Here is a 20,166-nt window from a genome sequence, read left to right on the forward strand (position 1 = left end):
CTCTTTCTTTTTCTAGGTCAGACTGGGTGGAGATCATTGAGCCCCATTCGCGGGAGCGTATGTATGTCAACCTTCTGACAGGCGAGTGTGGCTGGGAGCCTCCACCTGATGTCGGGGTGCGCAAGGCAGATGAGAAACAGTGGTGGGAGCTGTTCGATCCACATAGCAATCGCTTCTATTACTACAATGCCATCAGTCAGCAGACGGTGTGGCACCGGCCTGAGAACTGTGATATTGTGCCTCTGGCACAGCTGCAGGCTATGAAACAGAACTCGCAGCTGGAAGTGCATGGGCGTGTGCACAGGGAAGGCAGGAACACACCAGTGCATGATACACTTGCGCAGGAAATAGAGGATGACAAGGAAGCAGCCAAGAGAAGAGAGGACAGCTTGGAAAGCCATAAAGACTGGAGAAGGTAGGAACAAATTCTTATCATAGTGTTGGATAAATAGCACTAGCAAAATGGCTTCTCGGAGCAAAATCACATCAAGAGTTCAGGCTGCTTAATTTTCTGGCCTTTATTGATAATTATGACTCCCTTCTCCCCTCAGAGACCAGGAACACTGTTTTCATGGCATTCCTGGTAAATCTGGGATGTGGAAAATTGATATGAAAAACATGGAAGTGAGAGTACATGCCACTGAGCTGGCATGGAGAAGAGAGATTTTGTTTCAGTGGTATTGATGAAATGCAGTAGGTCTTTCTTCTCTTAAGAACTTAAACAGCAGCGTTTTACTTCTCATTTTTACTCTCGCTGCTTCTTTTGAACTGGGTAAAATGACTAAAGTGGTAATATTTTGAACTGAGCTCAGGAGACCGGGATTGCATTCCTAGGCACAGACTCTGGATTCTGGGGTTGCCCTTACACTGCTTATGATTTTTGTACTACTAGGCCTGCTGACTGACCAGACTGTTACCAAGCTCCAGAGGGAGCCAAGCACTGCACCAGGTGGAGTATGCATTTGCCGCGTGTCTAGAGTTAGGTGGAGAAAGAGGAAATCTGGAAGCTTAAGAAGGATAATTGAAGTGCTTATGCTGAACAGTAAGAATCAGCAGGTCCTGCCACTGGGTACACTAGGCACCCACCTAGGTTTGCTGAAGGGGCTGGGGAGAATGGTAATATGGCTACTTCACTCTAGAGAGCCTTTCTCCACTTTGCTGGGCTTGGTGCCACCACTCCCAGTGTATCCTCAAGCTTAAACAAGACTGACGGCTGCTTAGACCTGTGCTCAAGCATATCCCATACCCCTCCAAGGCTGACTTCCTGCTGGGGGGAGGGGGACAGGACACAACAATGCTTTTCTGTGGATCTGTGCTTATACAAAACTGTATAATAAAAACAATTACATTCCGCTAAGTACCGTACAGGTCACTGCGGAGTTAAAAACATAAGATAACTAGTCATCACTAGCAGTTAGAAAATGAAATGTCTTATGATCAGTGGCCCAAACAAACAGGAAGAAAAATTTAAATGTTTCCAAAATAAAACGGTTTTTCAATTTATGATGAAAAGACATAGAATCATTGCACAGTCTTAACATCAAGTGGAAGAGCATTCCAAATTCTTTGTATTTGGAACGGAAAAGATTGTTCAAATGTCCTTATATATCTTACCCCTCTGGGACTGGGAAAATTAAATTTTAGGAAGGTGCGAAGGGGTCTACCACGATGGTCCAGTAAAGGTGGCAACAGATTAAATGCATAATGTGGTGTTTGAGCATGGAAAAGTTTAAAGGTCATGGTATAGAACTGTAGTATTGTGAAATGTTTCATAATTTCTGTTCCACACAGACAACCATTACATATAATATTGCAGTAATCTATTTGTGTTAATAATAGACCTTATACCGAAGTCCTAAAATGATCAAACAGAAATGTCTGAGACTTTGAAGTCTCTACAATTTCAAGAAATGTTTTTAATTAATTAATTTATTGGGATTTATTAACCACCTTTATGAAGAGATTCACCCAAGGCGATGACAGCAGGTACATTTTAACATAAAACTTACAATTTTGTTAACAGCATAACAATAGTTAAATAACCAAGAATAAATATAAATACAATAAATGAAGTAAACTTGAAAACTGTAAATTGAAACCTAATAATAGAACTACTGTGAAACAGTATCAAAAATATACACATTAGGCAGCATTGGAATTTAAATATCTAACCGCTTTGAAAATTAGCCCTATAGTATAATGGAAAAAAAATAGTATAATTTGAATCTTTGTAGGTTATGAAACATCACATGACTTGAAAATCTTCAAACCCTTCATTACAGTTCTGTCGAAGGCTGTCCTGCATCATACGTGTTGATTATTAGAGCCCTTGTTGATGACGATCTGAAGTTCATCATTGTCCTGTCACTTTAGTCTTCTTTAGATTCCATTTTAGTCCCCTTTTTTTCACTGTATGTCTTAATATATTGATAAAGGCCTCTAAATTTTCTTCCCTTTCAGCTCTTATTGTAGTGTCATTAGCATCTTGGAAGTTGTTGACATTCCTTCCTCTGATTTCGAAACCTTATATAAAATAATGAGTGGAGTGGAACAGGTGGATGTGAAGCGTCTGTTCACGCTTTCCAAAAATACTAGGACTAGGGGGCATGCGATGAAACTACAGTGTAGTAAATTTAAAACAAATCGGAGAAAAGTTTTCTTCACCCAACGTGTAATTAAACTCTGGAATTCGTTGCTGGAGAAAGTGGTGAAGGCGGTTAGCTTAGCAGAGTTTAAAAAGGGGTTGGATGGTTTCCTAAAGGACAAGTCCATAAACCGCTACTAAATGGACTTGGGAAAAATCCACAATTCCATAAACCGCTACTAAATGGACTTGGGAAAAATCCACAATTCCAGGAATAACATGTATAGAATGTTTGTACGTTTGGGAAGCTTGCCAGGTGCCCGTGGACAGGATGCTGGGCTTGATGGACCCTTGGTCTTTTCCCAGTATGGCATTACTTATGTACTTATGTACTTACCTTCCAGTTCTACTACTACTACTTATCACTTCTATAGCGCTACAAGGCATACGCAGCGCTGTACATCATACACGAAAAGAAAGTCCCTGCTCAAAGAGCTCACAATCTAAATAAGGCAGGTAAACAGAACAACTAAGAGGTAAGGGAATTAAAGAGGTGGGGTACAGGGCACGTGAGTAGTGGTTAGGAGTTAAAAGCAGTGTCAAAGAGGTGGGCTTTTAGCCTGGACGTGAAAACGGCCAAAGACGGGGCTAGATGTACATGCTCGGAAAGTCTATTCCAGGCGTGAGGTGCAGCGAGATAAAAGGAACTGAGTCTGGAATTAGCAGTAGAGGAGATGGGGATAGACAAGAGAGATTTATCTACAGAGCGGAGTACCCGAGGGGGGGCACAGGGAGAGACAAGAGTGGAGAGGTACTGGGGAGCAGCAGAGTGAATGCACTTATAGGTCAACAAGAGAAGTTTGAATTGAATGCGGAAATGGATAGGGAGCCAGTGAAGTGACTTGAGGAGAGGGCTAATGTGAGCATAGCGACTTTGGCGGAAAATGAGTCACGCAGCAGAGTTTTGGACTGATTGAAGAGGAGAGAGATGGCTAAGTGGGAGGCTGGTGAGAAGCAGGTTGCAATAATCTAGGCGAGAGGTGATAAGAGTGTGGATAAGGGTTCTAGTAGAGTGCTCAGAAATGAAGGGACAGATTTTGCTGATGTTATAGAGAAAGAAATGACAGGTTTTGGCAATCTGCTGAGTGTGAGCAGAGAAGGAGAGAGAGGAGTCGAAGATGACCCCAAGGTTACGAGCTGATGAGACAGGGAGAATGAGAGTGCTATCCACAGAAATAGAGAAAGGGGGGAGAGGAGAGGTGGGTTTAGGGGGAAAGATGAGAAGCTCGGTTTTGGCCATGTTAAGTTTCAGATGAAGGAGTAGGCTGTGATCAATAGTGTCAAAAGCGGCGAATAGATTGAGAAGGATGAGGATAGAATAGAGACCTTTGGATTTGGCCAGAAACAGGTCGTTGGAAACTTTTGTAAGTGCAGTTTCAGTTGAATGAAGAGGGCGAAAGCCAGATTGGAGTGGGTCAAGAATAGCATGAGATGAAAGAAAGTCAAGACAGTGGCGGTGAACGTTCAAGTATCTTGGAGAGGAAGGGGAGGAGGGAGATAAACTCTACCCAGATTCCATCACCCTCCCCATCCTTCTTCCCATCCAAAAGGCCATATTGTAAACATTATCCAGAGGGTCAGTGATCCCCTAATACATTAAGTATCCTGCTGCATCCCGTTTATGACAAAGATTGGAAGTAGCATTCTCAAATGGTGAAGAATCAGTATAAGGGTTGTCTAAGAAAAGGTTGAATTTTCTGTTCCCTTATCAGGGGGCTCTTTGAGGTTTGTTTTACTTTCTGTTTTAATTGTACTTTAAACAGTTATTGCACTATTCCTGGTGTATGATCAGCTTCTTGATTTGTAATCTTCATTGAACTTGGCATATTATAAATTCTCAGTACGTGGATGAAGCATAGGTGCTGGAGTGATGTGTTCTGAGTGTGAATTATATAACTGCAGATGTGTGTGCAGCTGTCATTATAAAATACTACTGCGAGTCTGCATTTACGCGCCTAACCTTAGGCGTGAATACTTACGTCAGCTGAATGGCCGACGTAACTGTAGATAGTTAAATGTGTAAATGCTGGTAACTGTATAACCTGCACATCTGAATAACCAATGAACATCTACCCTTCCGAAAGCTGCTGAAAACTTACCTCTTCAAACAAGCCTACCCCAACAACCCAACTTAATTCTTGAATCTAATCCACACCACTATCCCTACCCATACTCCAATCCTCTCCCCCACATCTTTTCCTATTGACCTACTCTTTATAACTGGGTTATCCTTGTGATACTTTGTACCATACCTTGTAAGCCGCACTGAACCTGTTATTGAGCAGGAAAGAGCGGGGTATAAATGCTATAAATAAAAAAAAAATGTAACTGATACACTCCAACTTGCCCGTCCCCATCCCAGGCACTCTGGAATTTGAGTGCGCAAATAATAGAATAGCAACTAAGGGCAATTATGTGTGGAATTGCTAATTAGTGTCAAGGCCAAATTATAGCTCATTCTCGTTAACACATTTAGCTTATTAAATTATGTGCATCACTGACCTTATTCTAGAACTTATGCACACAAATTTGCTATTCATAGGTTTGGGGGTGCAACTCTCTCAAATTAGGGGACAAGTGTTTTTGTTGTAATGACATAAAGCTGCTGACTTTGTCTTCTTCAGCCTCTTCCATCCTGTTACCCTCAGCTGCTGTCTATTCACTTGGAGTAGGAATTAGATTGAACACATAATTGCACTGCTCCCTTCCCCAGTCCCTCTCCTTTTCCCCTTAACCAGAGGGGAGGGAGGGAGTGAGGCTGGTATAGGCAAAGCTTTGCTCCCTTCACCAGTACTTCTCCTTTTTCCCTTAACCAGAGGGGAGGGAGGGAGTGAGGCTGGTTCAGGCAAAGCTTTGCTCCCTTCCCCCGGTCCCTCTCCTTTTCCCCCTTAACCAGAGGGGAGGGAGGGAGTGAGGCTGGTACAGGCAAAGCTTTGCTCCCTTCCCCGGTCCCTCTCCTTTTCCCCTTAACCAGAGGGGAGGGAGGGAGTGAGGCTGGTACAGGCAAAGCTTTGCTCCCTTCCCCGGTCCCTCTCCTTTTTCCCTTAACCAGAGGGGAGGGAGTGAGGCTGGTTCAGGCAAAGCTTTGCGCCCTTCCCTGGTTCCTCTCCTTTTTCCCTTAACCAGAGGGGAGGGAGGGAGTCAGGCTGCTACAAGCAAAGCCTTGCTCACTTTTCCAGCCTCCTCCCCTACATTCTGCTTGCAGCGAAAAGGACAGGTGGAGGGAGAAAAAGATTGGTTTCAGCGAAAAGGACAGGTGGAGGGAGAAAAAGATTGGTTTCTGCTGGCTGCGTTTTGGATCTCTGGCTGTGGAATTGCAGGATGAGCCCACTGTACTCTTTTTACTTGTTGCAATAAAGTAGCCATACATGATTTGTTTTGTGGGGGGGTGGGCAACAGTTGACATGGGTGGGCATTAGGCACAAATGTGAAGGACAAAGCTCAGAAATTTTTTTTTTTTTTTACATTTGTACCCCGCGCTTTCCCACTCATGGCAGGCTCAATGCGGCTTACATGGGGCAATGGAGGGTTAAGTGACTTGCCCAGAGTCACAAGGAGCTGCCTGGGCCAGGAATTGAACTCAGTTCCTCAGTTCCCCAGGACCAAAGTCCACCACCCTAACCACTAGGCCACTCCTCCACTCTAGTCCAAACTAGTCCCAAAAGCCATAATGTCAACAACAAATGTGGAGAAAAAAGATCTTGTTGAAAAAAATGCTTGAAGCTTATTTTCCAAAAAACTCCACAAAAGAATGCATGCATCAGTGGTGTAGCCAAGGGTGGGCCTGGGTGGGCCCAGGCCCACCCACTTTGGGCTCAGGCCCACCCAGTAGGATTCCCAAGCCCTACCAGTTGAAAACTCCCAACAACTGTTCCTCCTGCATACCTTGTAAATAGCAGATCTTCACCTGCAGCAAGCAATGACTGATATATACTGCTCGCACCAACCCCACAGCCTTCCCTCTGACGTATTCCTGCATATGCGGAAACAGGAAGTTGCATCAGTGGGAAGGCTGTGGGGCCAACATGAGCAGTGTGTATTAGTTGCTGTTCTGCTATTTAAAAGGTATGTGGGAGAGGGGGGATGTTTGAGAGACCATATGGCATGCAGGTGATCGAAGAAGAGACCAAATCACCTGTGGGACGGGGCGGGGTTCTTCTGCCCACCCATCTTGGACCCAGGCCCACCCAAAATTGGGTGTCTGGCTACGCCCCTGGCATGCATTAATGTAAAATATAATCAACCACCTGAGCCATCACTGGAAGCCTGATCTGTATCCTCTTAAGTACTGATTCTGCACTTTCCTTAGGCCCTCAGATTTCCTCTGTTGTAAAGACAAGTTCTTTTTTCTTTCTACTTCAGCTAAGATCTGTAAGAAATATGATTAATCAAGAATCTCTTTTGCTGCTTATCATATGCCTTTATCAGTACATGTTAAGTTTACTGCAATATTGCCTTTGCTGGTATCACTAAAGCAAATTTAAAAAGATTGCAGACACTTCAGAATACAACAACTCATATCATTTGTCATGCCTTCCCTCTACTTCAACGTGTACATTGGTTTCCAGTCGAATATAGGATTAAATTTAAGGTGTTAATTTTGACATGTAAGACTTTATATGCTTTAACTCTTTCCTACCTGGCGGCCGTAATATTTCCTATACTGCAGCATGTAATAGAGTGGTTTTACCTTCCCCTGCAATTGCTAAATGGGAATCCACACGTACCTCAGCCTTTTATTTTCTCTCCCCTTCCCAGTGGAATTCACTTACACAACTTAATCGATTGGAAAAATCATACTATACTGAAAACACACTTCTTTCAAGTGACATTTGAATCCCAGTGAGGTTACTGTTCAGCGAAATATGAGTTCCGACTGATAACCTACAACGTAGAAACACAGAAATGTAGATTTAGGAAGGAATGTACATTTATGTTTTACTGATACTGTTAATGTTATTTTTTTGTTTTGTTTTTTAATTTTAGAACTGTATGTTCTTTTAATTGTACTTTATTGCTTGCTTTACTTTCCTATAATTTTATGGATTTCTTTAGGTATTATGTTTTATATGTTGTATTTAGTGATTGTAAACCATTTTGACTTGCCACTCAAAAGAAATGTTACAATAAACAACCCCTGACACAGGCAACACTGGAACACAGGCCATGTTGTGTCTTTTAATAAAATCCTGGCTTCTGCCTCCAGCTTTTGTTTTTTCTTAGGCCACTTCACAGTCTATTTGATCTTATATCCCTGTCTGGAGTTTGTAGTCTTTTCCCAGACACCTGGCAATGCAAATAATGACTGGGGTCTCTCTCTGTGAAATCCAGAGTTCCTAGGTATGATGATAATTAGAAACCAAAGAAGTGGCTTTTCTGGCTCATGCTACACACAGATTATAAACTGATGAAATGACGATTGTTATTTATGCTGCACAGTAATTACAAGCCAAGAATTTCTTTTTTTTTTTTGCAAGCTAAGAAAATAGCTCTTTTCCCTCGTATCTCACGCCGCAGTCTATAAAAAATTTCTGTTCTCCCACACATTGTGCACTGGTTAGTCTCAGAGAATGAGAACACTTTTTTGTTTGTTTGTTTTAATAAAATAGGCGATCTCGGTTGTCTCATTGCTTGCCCCTCCTAGAGATCATTTTTAATTGTGGTACTTGGCTAAGTCACTGGGAGGCCATCACCTGTCTCTGTAGGAAGTGAACTGGCCTGTCCGGCTACATTTGAAACATTCCTATTGTGCTCTCCTCCAAGGACCTGAACAATACTACTAAGTGTTTTCTGATTTATTTTTTTATTCTTATTTCAACTATCTGGCAATAATTTAGCTACCTATCTATTCTCAGGAATTGCATAGTTAAATTGTGCTGACTGTATATCTGTTGTCTACTGCTCTGTCTCTAACCTAGACAAAAAAAACAAAACAAAACCCATCTTTCTCTCCCTTTGCCTAGCTCTTCTAGAGAGGATAAGCGTTTCAAGCTGTTTCTGGTCTACCACTTTACTAACTCTTTCTGAAGTTTCCTAACTTTGGCTACTGAACTGTAGACAAGCTCTGCAAGGTTTATTTTCCACTGCCAGTCCTAGGTAAAGAAGAGTAGCTTTAGTCCTGCAGCTGGTTTAAATTGCAGTTAGAGATACTATTAAAGAAACTTCAATATTTATTGGGAATATTTGCTTTTAAAGGTGAAAAGTTAAATTCTAGCAAAACCTGGATTCTGGTTCAGATTGTCTCATTGTTTGCCCCACATTTTTAAGTGTGATACTTGGTTAAATCGCTGTGAGACTTATAGTCCCACCTACCCTCCCAAGGGTTTTCTACTCGTATATAGACAACCCAATAATCATCAATAATACTCAATTATAAGTATTCTTACAGCTTATTAAGCCAATCATAGCAGTGGTGTAGGAAGGAGGGGGCGGTGGGGCGGTCCGCCCCGGGTGCATGCCGCTGGGGGGGTGTCGTCTCCGTTGGTTCCTTGCTCCCTCTGCCCCGGAACAGGTTACTTCCTGTTCCGGGGCAGAGAGAGCAAGGAACCAATGGAGCCGACGCAGCTCCCAGCGACGTGGACTCGGGGGCGGATCGGCCCTCCCACCCGCCCCTCGCTTCTAAATTTAAAGTATTCTTATGCGCTCCGGGGGGGGGGGCGCCCCGGGTGTCAGCCGCTCTTGCTATGGCACTGAGTCATAGTACACCTGTTCATATCATTTCCAACAAACAATTTCGTCTTCAGCAATTTCCTAAACTGTGTTACACTACTACAATGCCAAAGCTGACCTGGCAATGCATTCCACAGTGTTATCCCTGCAGGAAGAAAAAGCAGAACTCGTGTTTCTGCATACCGAAGTTGAATTACTGTATCATTTGAAAGTCTCATAGCAGCCTCTGACCACAATCCACATCTTGGATGGTAAACAGTCAACATATGTTTCAGATAGATTGGAGCAACTGCAGAAAAAACCTGATGTAGAACTGTCAAAACTTTAAATTGGATCCTTTGAGAAAAGGCAGCCAGTGTCATTTTTTAAACATTGGTGTTCCCTGAGAAAAACGTTGCCACCCCCATTATTGTTCTCACTGCTGCATTTTGAACCACTTGCAATACCCTGACACTCCAGTGACATTGCAGTAGTTCAGATGCACCAGAACCACTGAATCTTCGCGACATTACCTTAACCTGCACTATCCCAACTGTAAAGGACTCAAGTACAAAACTTATTATGGATCCAATTTCTCCTTCCTAGGCAGCCAACTCTGGAATGCCCTCCCCAGACCTATCCGATCAATCCGTGACCATCTACCCTTCCGGAAAGCACTAAAAACCCATTCATTCAAGCAAGCCTATCCAAATGACCCAAACTAATGAACCCATCTACTTAACATATACCCAGGAGACAATGACATAGACCCAGACTTTATCTCCCACCTTAATCCCTTCTCCATTGCCTATCTCTACCCACTTATCTATTCTACTACTCTGTTATACTTAATTTTTACTCTCTCTACAATATTCTGTATTCCCTATTACTGTGTAAGCCGCATTGAACCTGCTTTGAGTGGGAAAGCGTGGGATACAAATGTAATAATAAATAAATAAATGTCGGAAATCATAAACAGAAATCATAGATTTCAATTGATACAACATATGCAAATGCTTAAATTCCACCAGAACTACATTCGTAACCTGTGATCTCCTTGTCAATTTCATCTCCTTCCTTACTGGTACACACAGATCCCCCCGACATACAGGCAAACAATTCCTCCTTACCCACAAATCCATGTGTTAAACATCCATTTCTTCACTGGCTCTATACAATCACTTAATTGACTACTAAATCCTGCTTCCCTAGATGATATTGGGGGAAAAAACCTTGTATATCGTCCACATAGAATCGATGTGAATATAGATACAGTCAGCACAATTGAATTATGCAATTAAATCCTGAGAATAGATAGGTACCTAAACCTATTGCCAGACAGTTGAAATATTAAGAATACAAAATTAGAAAGCCCTTGGCAATATTGTTCAGGTCCTTGAAAGAGAACAGAATAGGAATGTTTCAAAGTAGCCTGACAGGCCAGTCCATCTCCTGCAGAGACGGTTGATTGCCTCCCACTGATTTACACTATAATCAAGTATATAATATCACGTTCATTGTTGATTTAATCGTGGATTGATAATGTATGACTATGGGGCAGACTGAATGGACCGTTCAGGTCTGTCTGCTGTTACTATGTTGATAGTTTTCTATCATTTTTCTAGTCAATCACCCTTTTATCTTTTTTTCATAGGGAAACGCCTCACAGGTGGCAACCCGCCCCGGGAACAAAGGCGGCCATGCTGGTGAAAGTGCCCAGTCTGAAACACAGACCCATGTCTTCTACCAGTTCTGGACAGCAGGATGATCCCAATACAGGCACCAGTCAAAAACCCCTTAGTAGGTCAGGGATTTATGTCCAACCACAGCAAGCAGAACAGATCCCAGTGCAAATAAGAACAATATTTCCCAAAGAGACAAAGCAGTCTGTGGAGATGAGAAAGTCAGAGGATAGTGGATTCTGTTCAGTATTCACTGGTGATGCCAGCTATCGCACACACCTGACCGTACCAGCTGTTGCATCACAGCCCGAGACTCCAAAGTATGCCTTGCCTCTCCCGCTATATGATGAGCCATCATTGGACTCTCCAATCTACGATGAACCCCCAGTGGAAATGGACACTGAAGGTGTCGGTGGCAGCAGGACAATGCCACATGTTTCACCCAGCAATAATTTTCAAAAACCGCTTCAATCTACCAAGCTGTTGCCACATCCAAGCATAACTTCCAACAAGCACAGAAGGAATCCATCAGCTACTGAATACAGTCCATGTGGGAGAGAATACATCAAACACATGGTCAATGTGGACCAATCTAAACAACTCACTGCTCCTTATGAGACATCTGAAGTGTCTGTGAAGCCTCAGTCAGGCCAGCTTACGTCAAAGGAGAGTTTCAAGCAGTGCTGGAGGGTTTTAGAAGCCAGCATTCTGAAGAACACGGACAGTCGTCAAAATAGTCTTCAAACTCAGGCATATGCTACTGTAATAAGTCAACAAGACTCTGGTTATTCAACAGGCCCTTCTCCCAGTTTGAGGAAGAGGAGGGGAAGAAAACAAGGAGCAATAGAAACCAGACTTGGATCTGTTGGTAGCAGCAGTGAACTGAACATGTTGAATGATCAGCTAATTGCAGAAATGCGTGCTGTGGTGAGCCGCTCTGCAGCGTGCAAGGGAAGCAAAACTAATCTGGATGCTGACATGGTAGAAACAAGAGCCCTGCCAGAAAGCAGCAAAGTCCGGTTCCAGTCTGAGCCCTCGAAAAAGTACGGCAGCTGTGGATCACGGGATGACATTAGGGCTAGTGATGGATCATTGTATAGAGCTGTAGTGGAGAACAAAGGAAATGGCCCCAGTGACTTTTCAATACAGCAGGATGTAGTTCGGCAAAAAAGAGCTTATGAAAAAATTGATTCTTTGGCAAAGACTTTGATCAGTCAGACAAGCTTAGTGTCATCAGAATCAACACAGACAGCATCTCAGGTAATAATAATATCAAATAACATAGTTTAAAAAGAAAATGATCTCTGTTCTGTTAGCAGCAGAAGTGGACCTGGCCAGTGCTTGCTGGTACAAAAGCCTTTTGGATCTGAGGTAGAGGTGGCCCCTGACCAGTCATTCCATTTGGTTTTATTTTTATTTCTCGTCATTTGTAATAGCACCTGCTCTTACAAAATAAACCCAAAAGATTGAGGATACCCTGAAAACCTGACTGGCAAGGGGGGTACTCCAGGACCGACTTGGCAAACACTGCCCTAGGTAACCTGGTAGACAGACCCAGCTATGTGATCACAGCTAGGACTTGTTGTTAGAGACCTACCAGACAAATCCAGCTGCTTGTTTGATTCAGCAGTCTTTCTGTAGAAAGACTAAGCATTTCTGATGTCTACCTGGCATGAAGTAGCAGCAATTATGTAGAATCATTAAGAGCTCGTTAGCTTCTTAATGGATGTAATTATGGAGAAAATTATATCTGAACTAAATAATTGTTAACAGCAGGGCAGCAGGGATACAACTAAAAATCAGTATGAAAAATACATTGACAAGATGGGCTTGGCTGTCTTGATTAGGTTGTATATTAGATGTTTGTGTTTCATATCGTGGAAGATGTAGCTGTGATCCTGGCTGTGACTTTAGGACAGGGCTTCTCAAACCTCGCATAGTAATTCCACAGCCAACTTGGTTTCAGGATGTCCCCAACATATATGCATGAGATCAATTTGTATATACTGGGTCTCCTGGTTGGTTGTGGGATCACCAGAACAGGTTTGGGAAAGCTTGATCTAAGATGAGGTAGTAGAGTCAAGCAAAATGGTTTTGATCCTTTGTAATATATTCTCTTCTCCTTTGTAGAGTGGAACACTAGGAACTAATTCCAAAAATGAAGAAGGACAGCAGCCCAGTATACCGGTGTACCAGTTCCCTTACAACACAATCCGGAAACCCTTATCTGAAAACAGTATGGTAGACTGGGCTTCCAAGAACCTGAACATGCATACACAGGGTATCTTCCGTAAGCGTATTTCTATAGCCAACATGCTGTCCTGGAATGGTGGATCTATCAAGAAACCTATGCTTATTACCAGCAGCCATGTGATCAAGAAGGAAGCCTGTGAGATGTTCAAGCTGGTACAGATGTACATGGGTGATCGGCAGACCCGTACTGACAGAAATCATGTGGCATTGATTGCGGTTACCAAGTGCTGGAGTATCCAGGGCCTGCGAGATGAAATTTACATACAGTTGGTTAGACAGACTACAGATAACGTTTGTTACCAAAGCCTGACCTTGGGCTGGGAACTTATGGCCATTAGCCTTGCTTTCTTCTCCCCATCACCCAAATTCCAGTCTTACCTGGAAGGATACATTTATCGACATCTAGACCAGCTCAATGATGAGAACAGTAAGTTCCACCCTAGGATTACCTTCTCATTTTATTTTGTATTTTATGTAACATGACTTTTCATTATTGACCGTTTCCATATCTAAGAGGTATAGGTTGGAATTCCATTTCAGATTGATTGCCGTGGGTATATAATCAGTTCCACTGAGCAGTCATCTGCTCCTGCTGTAGATCTTTGGATGCTAACCGCCTGATACTGCCCACTATAAATCTAGTCGTCACTCTGCATTTTTCTTCCTTGCTCCTTTCCTGTGGAACAGCTTACCAGCAGATATTAGATGTGAACTTTCCCTGTCCAGATTTAAAACTAAACTTAAGACCCATTTTATTCAGAAAGCCTTTGGCTTTGTTCCCAGTTAGTACATAAGTAAGTACATAAGTAATGCCATACTGGGAAAAGACCAAGGGTCCATCGAGCCCAGCATCTTGTCCACGACAGCGGCCAATCCAGGCCAAGGGCACCTGGCAAGCTTCCCAAACGTACAAACATTCTATACATGTTATTCCTGGGATTTTGGATTTTTCCAAGTCCGTTTAGTAGCGGTTTATGGACTTGTCCTTTAGGAAACTGTCCAACCCCTTTTTAAACTCTGCTAAGCTAACCGCCTTCACCACATTTTCCGGCAATGAATTCCAGAGTTTAATTACACGGGTGAAGAAAAATTTTCTCCGATTTGTTTTGAATTTACTACACTGTAGTTTAATCGCATGCCCCCTAGTCCTAGTATTTTTGGAAAGCATGAACAGACGCTTCACATCCACCTGTTCCACTCCACTCATTATTTTATATACCTCTATCATGTCTCCCCTCAGCCGTCTCTTCTCCAAGCTGAATAGCCCTAGCCTCCTTAGTCTTTTTTCATAGGGAAGTCGTCCCATCCCCGCTATCATTTTAGTCGCCCTTCGCTGCACCTTTTCCAATTCTGCTATATCTTTCTTGAGATGCGGCGACCAGAATTGAACACAGTACTCAAGGTGCGGTGGCACCATGGCGCGATACAACGGCATTATAACATCCTCACACCTGTTTTCCATACCTTTCCTAATAATACCCAACATTCTATTCGCTTTCCTAGCCGCAGCAGCACACTGAGCAGAAGGTTTCAGTGTGTTATGGACGACGACACCCAGATCCCTTTCTTGGTCCGTAACTCCTAACGTGGAACCTTGCATGATGTAGCTATAATTCGGGTTCTTTTTTCCCACATGCATCACCTTGCACTTGCTCACATTAAACGTCATCTGCCATTTAGCCGCCCAGTCTCCCAGTCTCGTAAGGTCCTCTTGTAATTTTTCACAATCCTGTCGCGAGTTAACGACTTTGAATAACTTTGTGTCATCAGCAAATTTAATTACCTCGCTAGTTACTCCCATCTCTAAATCATTTATAAATATATTAAAAAGCAGCGGTCCTAGCACAGACCCCTGAGGAACCCCACTAACTACCCTTCTCCATTGTGAATACTGCCCATTTAACCCCACTCTCTGTTTCCTATCCTTCAACCAGTTTTTAATCCACAATAAGGCATTTCCTCCTATCCCATGACCCTCCAATTTCCTCTGTACCCTTTCATGAGGTACCTTGTCAAACGCCTTTTGAAAATCCACATACACAATATCAACCGGCTCCCCTTTGTCCACGTTTGTTTACTCCTTCAAAGAATTGAAGTAAATTGGTCAGGCAAGATTTCCCCACACAAAAGCCCTGCTGACTCGGTCTCAGTAATCCATGTCCTCAGATGTGCTCTGTAATTTTGTTTTTAATAATAGCCTCTACCATTTTCCCCGGCACTGACGTCAGACTCACCGGTCTATAATTTCCTGGATCTCCCCTGGAGCCTTTTTTAAAAATGGGCGTTACATTGGCCACCCTCCAATCTTCCGGTACCACGCTCGATTTTAAGGATAAGTTGCATATCACTAGCAGTAGCTCCGCAAGCTCATTTTTCAGTTCTATCAGTACTCTAGGATGAATACCATCCGGTCCAGGAGATTTGCTACTCTTCAGTTTGCCGAACTGCCCCATTATGTCCTCCAGGTTTACCGTGAAGTCAGTAAGTTTCTCCGACTTGTCCGCTTGAAATACCATTTCCGACACCGGTATCCCACCCAAATCTTCCTCGGTGAAGACCAAAGCAAAGAATTCATTCAGTCTCTCCGCTACGTCTTTGTCTTCCTTGATCGCCCCTTTTACCCCTAGGTCATCCAGCGGCCCAACCGATTCTTTTGCCGGCTATGTTTTTTTGCCTCTAATGCTATCTTTTTTTCGTAATCCCTCTTGGCCTTCTTTATCTGCGCCTTGCATTTGCTTTGACACTCCAGTTAATTAATCCTTTTGGGTAAAGCAGAGATGCAGGTCTTCTCCTTTCCCTTTCCCTTCTCCTCCCATTCCCTTCTTCCCTTTTGCTCTCCTTAACTATGCATGAATGCTACCTTTGTAGTCTTGTATTTTAATAGCCACTGCTTTAACCTCTCTTTGAGAAAAGGCAGTATATGAAGTTCATAAATAAAGATAGAGCTGTTGGGCCCAGTTCAGAGCTTGATTAATGGGAATGCTGCAGTTATTTCTGGTTGAGTATTAGAAAAGGGATGGAAACCAAGCATGAGGATGTTACAATGCCGTTATATCGCTCCATGGTGCGACCGCACCTGGAGTATTGTGTTCAGTTCTGGTCGCCTCATCTCAAAAAAGATATAAAGGAATTGGAGAAGGTGCAGAGAAGGGCGACAAAAATGATAAAAGGGATGGGATGACTACCTTATGAGGAGAGGTTAAGACGACTAGGACTCTTTAGCCTGGAGAAAAGGCAGCTGAGGGGTGATATGATAGAGGTCTACAAAATAATGAGTGGGGTAGAGCGGACAGATGTGAAGCGTTTGTTTACGCTTTCTAACAATAATAGAACTAGGGGACACAAGATGAAATTAGAATGTGGTAGGTTTAAAACAAATTGGAGAAAGTTTTTCTTTACTCAGCGTGTGGTTAGACTCTGGAACTCATTGCCGGAGAAGGTAGTGACGGCAGCTGGCCTTGCTGAGTTTAAAGGGGGTCTGGACAGATTCCTGAAGGAAAAGTCCATTGATCGTTATTAAATTTTGGGTTTTTGCCAGGTTCTTGGGGCCTGGATTGGCCGCTGTCGGAGACAGAGTGCTGGGCTTGATGAACCTTTGGTCTTTTCCCAGCGTGGCAGTGCTTATGGACTCCTCAAGAGTTGCTGAGTTTTCAATGGAATATAGAGGTGTTATGTGGAATAGTTGGTTTAGGGGTTATGCATTTGTTGGTGCCCATTTAATCCCATCTTATAGGGAGGTTATAAAGCTTTGAGAGATGAAAAGGTAAAAAAGAAGGAAGGTTGTGGAGGAAGATAGGAGACAGTGAGGGATAAGGTAGTGTCATGTCTCAAATATAGCTATACAAGGTTGCCTTGATGTCAATGGTGAATGAATATTTTTCTAAAATGACTAAGGAGAAAACCATAGGAAGTGTTTTGGTACCTACATTCAGTTCTGAAAGTAGGAAAAGGGTGAAGGATGCAAAAGTTTTCAATGAGTTATTGCTCTGTTTTCTTCTTTATTTAAAAAAACTTTATTTAAATGACAGGAAGAAAGATACCACTATAATTGTTCTATTAGTCTCTGTGAAATTATACAGTAATGTAAACTATACTATATTCCATGACCCTGCTGTTAATCCCTACTAATCCCCTCCCCCTTGCGTTACCAATATTGCTCCCTTATTTTCTCATCAATGTCAAGTCTACCCTGTAACAAGTAGGACAATTTCTCTATCACAGCAATCTCGTAAACTTGTCTCACCCAATGAGTCAAGTGTCTCCTCCCAGAAGGTTGCCATGAATCGTATGGGACACAAGTTATTGGTTTCTGTTCAGCACATTTCTATCCCAACAGGCATATTTTTGCAGTCCATTCTATTCTTCTTCCCAGGAGAATACAATGGACTCTTTCTCCACCTCCTGCCAGAACCCCTGAATTCTGAGGCCAGGCCCACCATATATGAAAATGGTTCCCCATCTTCCCACACCCCTGCAAACAATTAGGGGAGATCAAAAAGAGGATAGTGGAACAGTTGAACCATTACTTCCACTCTCCTGCCACACATGGAGATAGAGCGAGCCTTCCAAATACGTGGTCTGACTTATTCAGAGACATTTGGAGTTCTGCATTCCATTTCTTTGCATCCAGAAGAAGGGTCTGGTACAATTCTGAAATAGGCTTGCTTATATGGTGTGAAGCCCTGCCCAGTTGCCCTTATTCTGTCTGTATTTTGTGCTTGTGACCAAGGGGCAATATCCTGTTTGCATGAGGTTTCAGTGTAGAAATCTGTAGCAGTCCCGTTTCTTCTGTTTTTTTACTAACTGGGTGGGAAAACATGTAGTTAGAGAGTCATACACAGTAACCTGCATTGTGTTGATAGCAAAACGTATTCCACAGAAAAAAAGTTCTCTCTCCACACCAGACATCACTGCGGAAACCCAGGCCAAAGTATTGGCCTGCTTATCCGACATTGCTGCCTAGATGTCCAACCGCCACCTGAAACTGAACATGGCCAAGACCGAACTTCTTGTCTTCCCACCCAAACCCACTCCTCCTCTCCCTCCACTCTCTATCTCGGTTGATAACACCCTCATCGTCCCCGTCTCATCTGCCCGCAACCTCGGTGTCATCTTCGACTCCTCCCTCTCCTTCTCTGCGCATATCCAGCAGATAGCCAAGATCTGCCGCTTCTTCCTCTATAGCATTAGCAAAATTCACCCTTTCCTCTCTGAGCACACCACCCAAACTCTCATCCACTCTCTCATTACCTCTCGCCTTGACTACTGCAACCTACTCCTCACTGGCCTCCCACTTTGCCATCTATGCCTCCTTCAGTCCGTTCAGAACTCTGCTGCACGTCTTATCTTCCACCTGGACCAATATACTCATATCACCCCTCTCCTCAAATCACTTCACTGGCTTCTGATCAGGTACCGCATACAGTTCAAGCTTCTCCTACTAACCTACAAATGCACTCGATCTGCAGCCCTTCCTTACCTCTCTACCCTCATCTCCCCTTACGTTCCTACCCGTAACCTCCGCTCTCAAGACAAATCCCTCCTTTCAGTACCCTTCTCCACCACCGCCAACTCCAGGCTCCGCCCTTTCTGCCTCGCCTCACCCCATGCTTGGAATAAACTCCCTGACGCCATACGCCAGGCCCCCTCCCTGCCCATCTTCAAATCCTTGCTCAAAGCCCACCTCTTCAATGTCGCCTTCGGCACCTAACCACTATACCTCTATTCAAGAAATCTAGACTGCCCTAACTTGACATTTCGTCCTTTAGATTGTAAGGTCCGTTAAGCAGGGACTCTCCTTTTTTGTTAAACTGTACAGCGCTGCGTAACCCTAGTAGCGCTCTAGAAATGTTAAGTAGTAGTAGTATATTTTCTCTGTCCCTAGTGGAGTAGAAGAGTAACTTAATGGTTAGTGCAGCGGACTGAGAACCTGAGAAACTGGGTTCAATTCCCACTGCTGCTCCTTGTGACCTTGGGCAAGTCACTTAACCCACCATTACCCCTGGTACAAAAACTTAGATTGTGAGCCCACTAGGGACAGAGAAAGTAGCCGCATATGATGTGTACAGTTCTGTAAATGTCTTGTAGCACTATAGAAGCAGCATAGTAGATGACGTCAGAAAAAGACCTGTACAGCCCATCCAGTTTGCCCAAGTAGAAGTGATTAGTAGTAGAGGGTCACAATCTAAGATTTTGTACTTGGGCAATGGAGAGCTAAGTGACTTTCCGAAGATCACAAAGAGCCACAGTGGGAATCAAATCCAGCTCCCAAGGTTCTCAGCCCACTGCACTAACCATTAGACGACTCCTGCACTCTGAGTGGCCAATGACCAGCAAATATTTGTTTTGCTGTGCCTCAAGGATCAGGGAAGCTTGAAAACGTGCCATGAAATAAAAAAAGATTGAGAAGCACTGGTCTAGGGTACAGAGGAGAGGAGCAAACCCTCCTCACCTGCTACCTATCATGGATTCATATTCAAATTGGCTCTCACCTTGCGGTACTACCAAATTCTGCTGCTCTGTACCTGCCAGCGTCCCCAGGCTGTAGTAGTGAGGCTCTGCATCATTTTCGGGAATAGCTGCCTGAGTTCACACATCAGGACTCAGCGAAACATTCCCCTCCCAAGGGTGATCATACGCTTCATGAGGGGAGCTAAGGACACCATTACTTAGACTACAGATTTGTATTTCCCAAGTCGTAGCGCTGCTTTTCAAAGATGGCGCCATTCCCAATTGAGAATTTTGGCTTAAGTTAAGTGAAACGACGATTACTGTCGGGACATATTTTTTAAGCTAAGTATTGATCATATAATCGTGATTGTGATTTGATGTTTTTTTGAAGCTATTTAGAATTTTGTGCATATGAATGATTAAAAAATGTTGAGGTTTTTTAGACCGCTGATAACAGACTCTCATTAATAATGGTACAGGAGATTTCAG

The 20,166-nt window shown here is 43.3% G+C and overlaps 1 protein-coding gene across 2 annotated transcripts in view; it reads left to right on the top strand.

The window, feature by feature from the left end:
* Nucleotides 1–20,166, top strand: part of LOC115476102 (rho GTPase-activating protein 39-like) — a 70,086-nt gene that overhangs the window by 25,747 nt on the left and 24,173 nt on the right. Inside the window, exons 2-4 of one of the 2 annotated variants that reach the window (XM_030212257.1) lie at nt 17–415; nt 10,962–12,234; nt 13,105–13,654. In XM_030212257.1, coding sequence (XP_030068117.1) covers nt 17–415; nt 10,962–12,234; nt 13,105–13,654 — 2,222 coding nt within the window. Of the gene's footprint in view, nt 1–16; nt 416–10,946; nt 12,235–13,104; nt 13,655–20,166 lie in introns of both variants that reach the window. The other variant, XM_030212256.1, reaches the window with a different exon arrangement.

Source organism: Microcaecilia unicolor, chromosome 8, assembly GCF_901765095.1.
Source record: "Microcaecilia unicolor chromosome 8, aMicUni1.1, whole genome shotgun sequence".
Taxonomy (NCBI): Eukaryota; Metazoa; Chordata; class Amphibia; order Gymnophiona; family Siphonopidae; genus Microcaecilia; species Microcaecilia unicolor.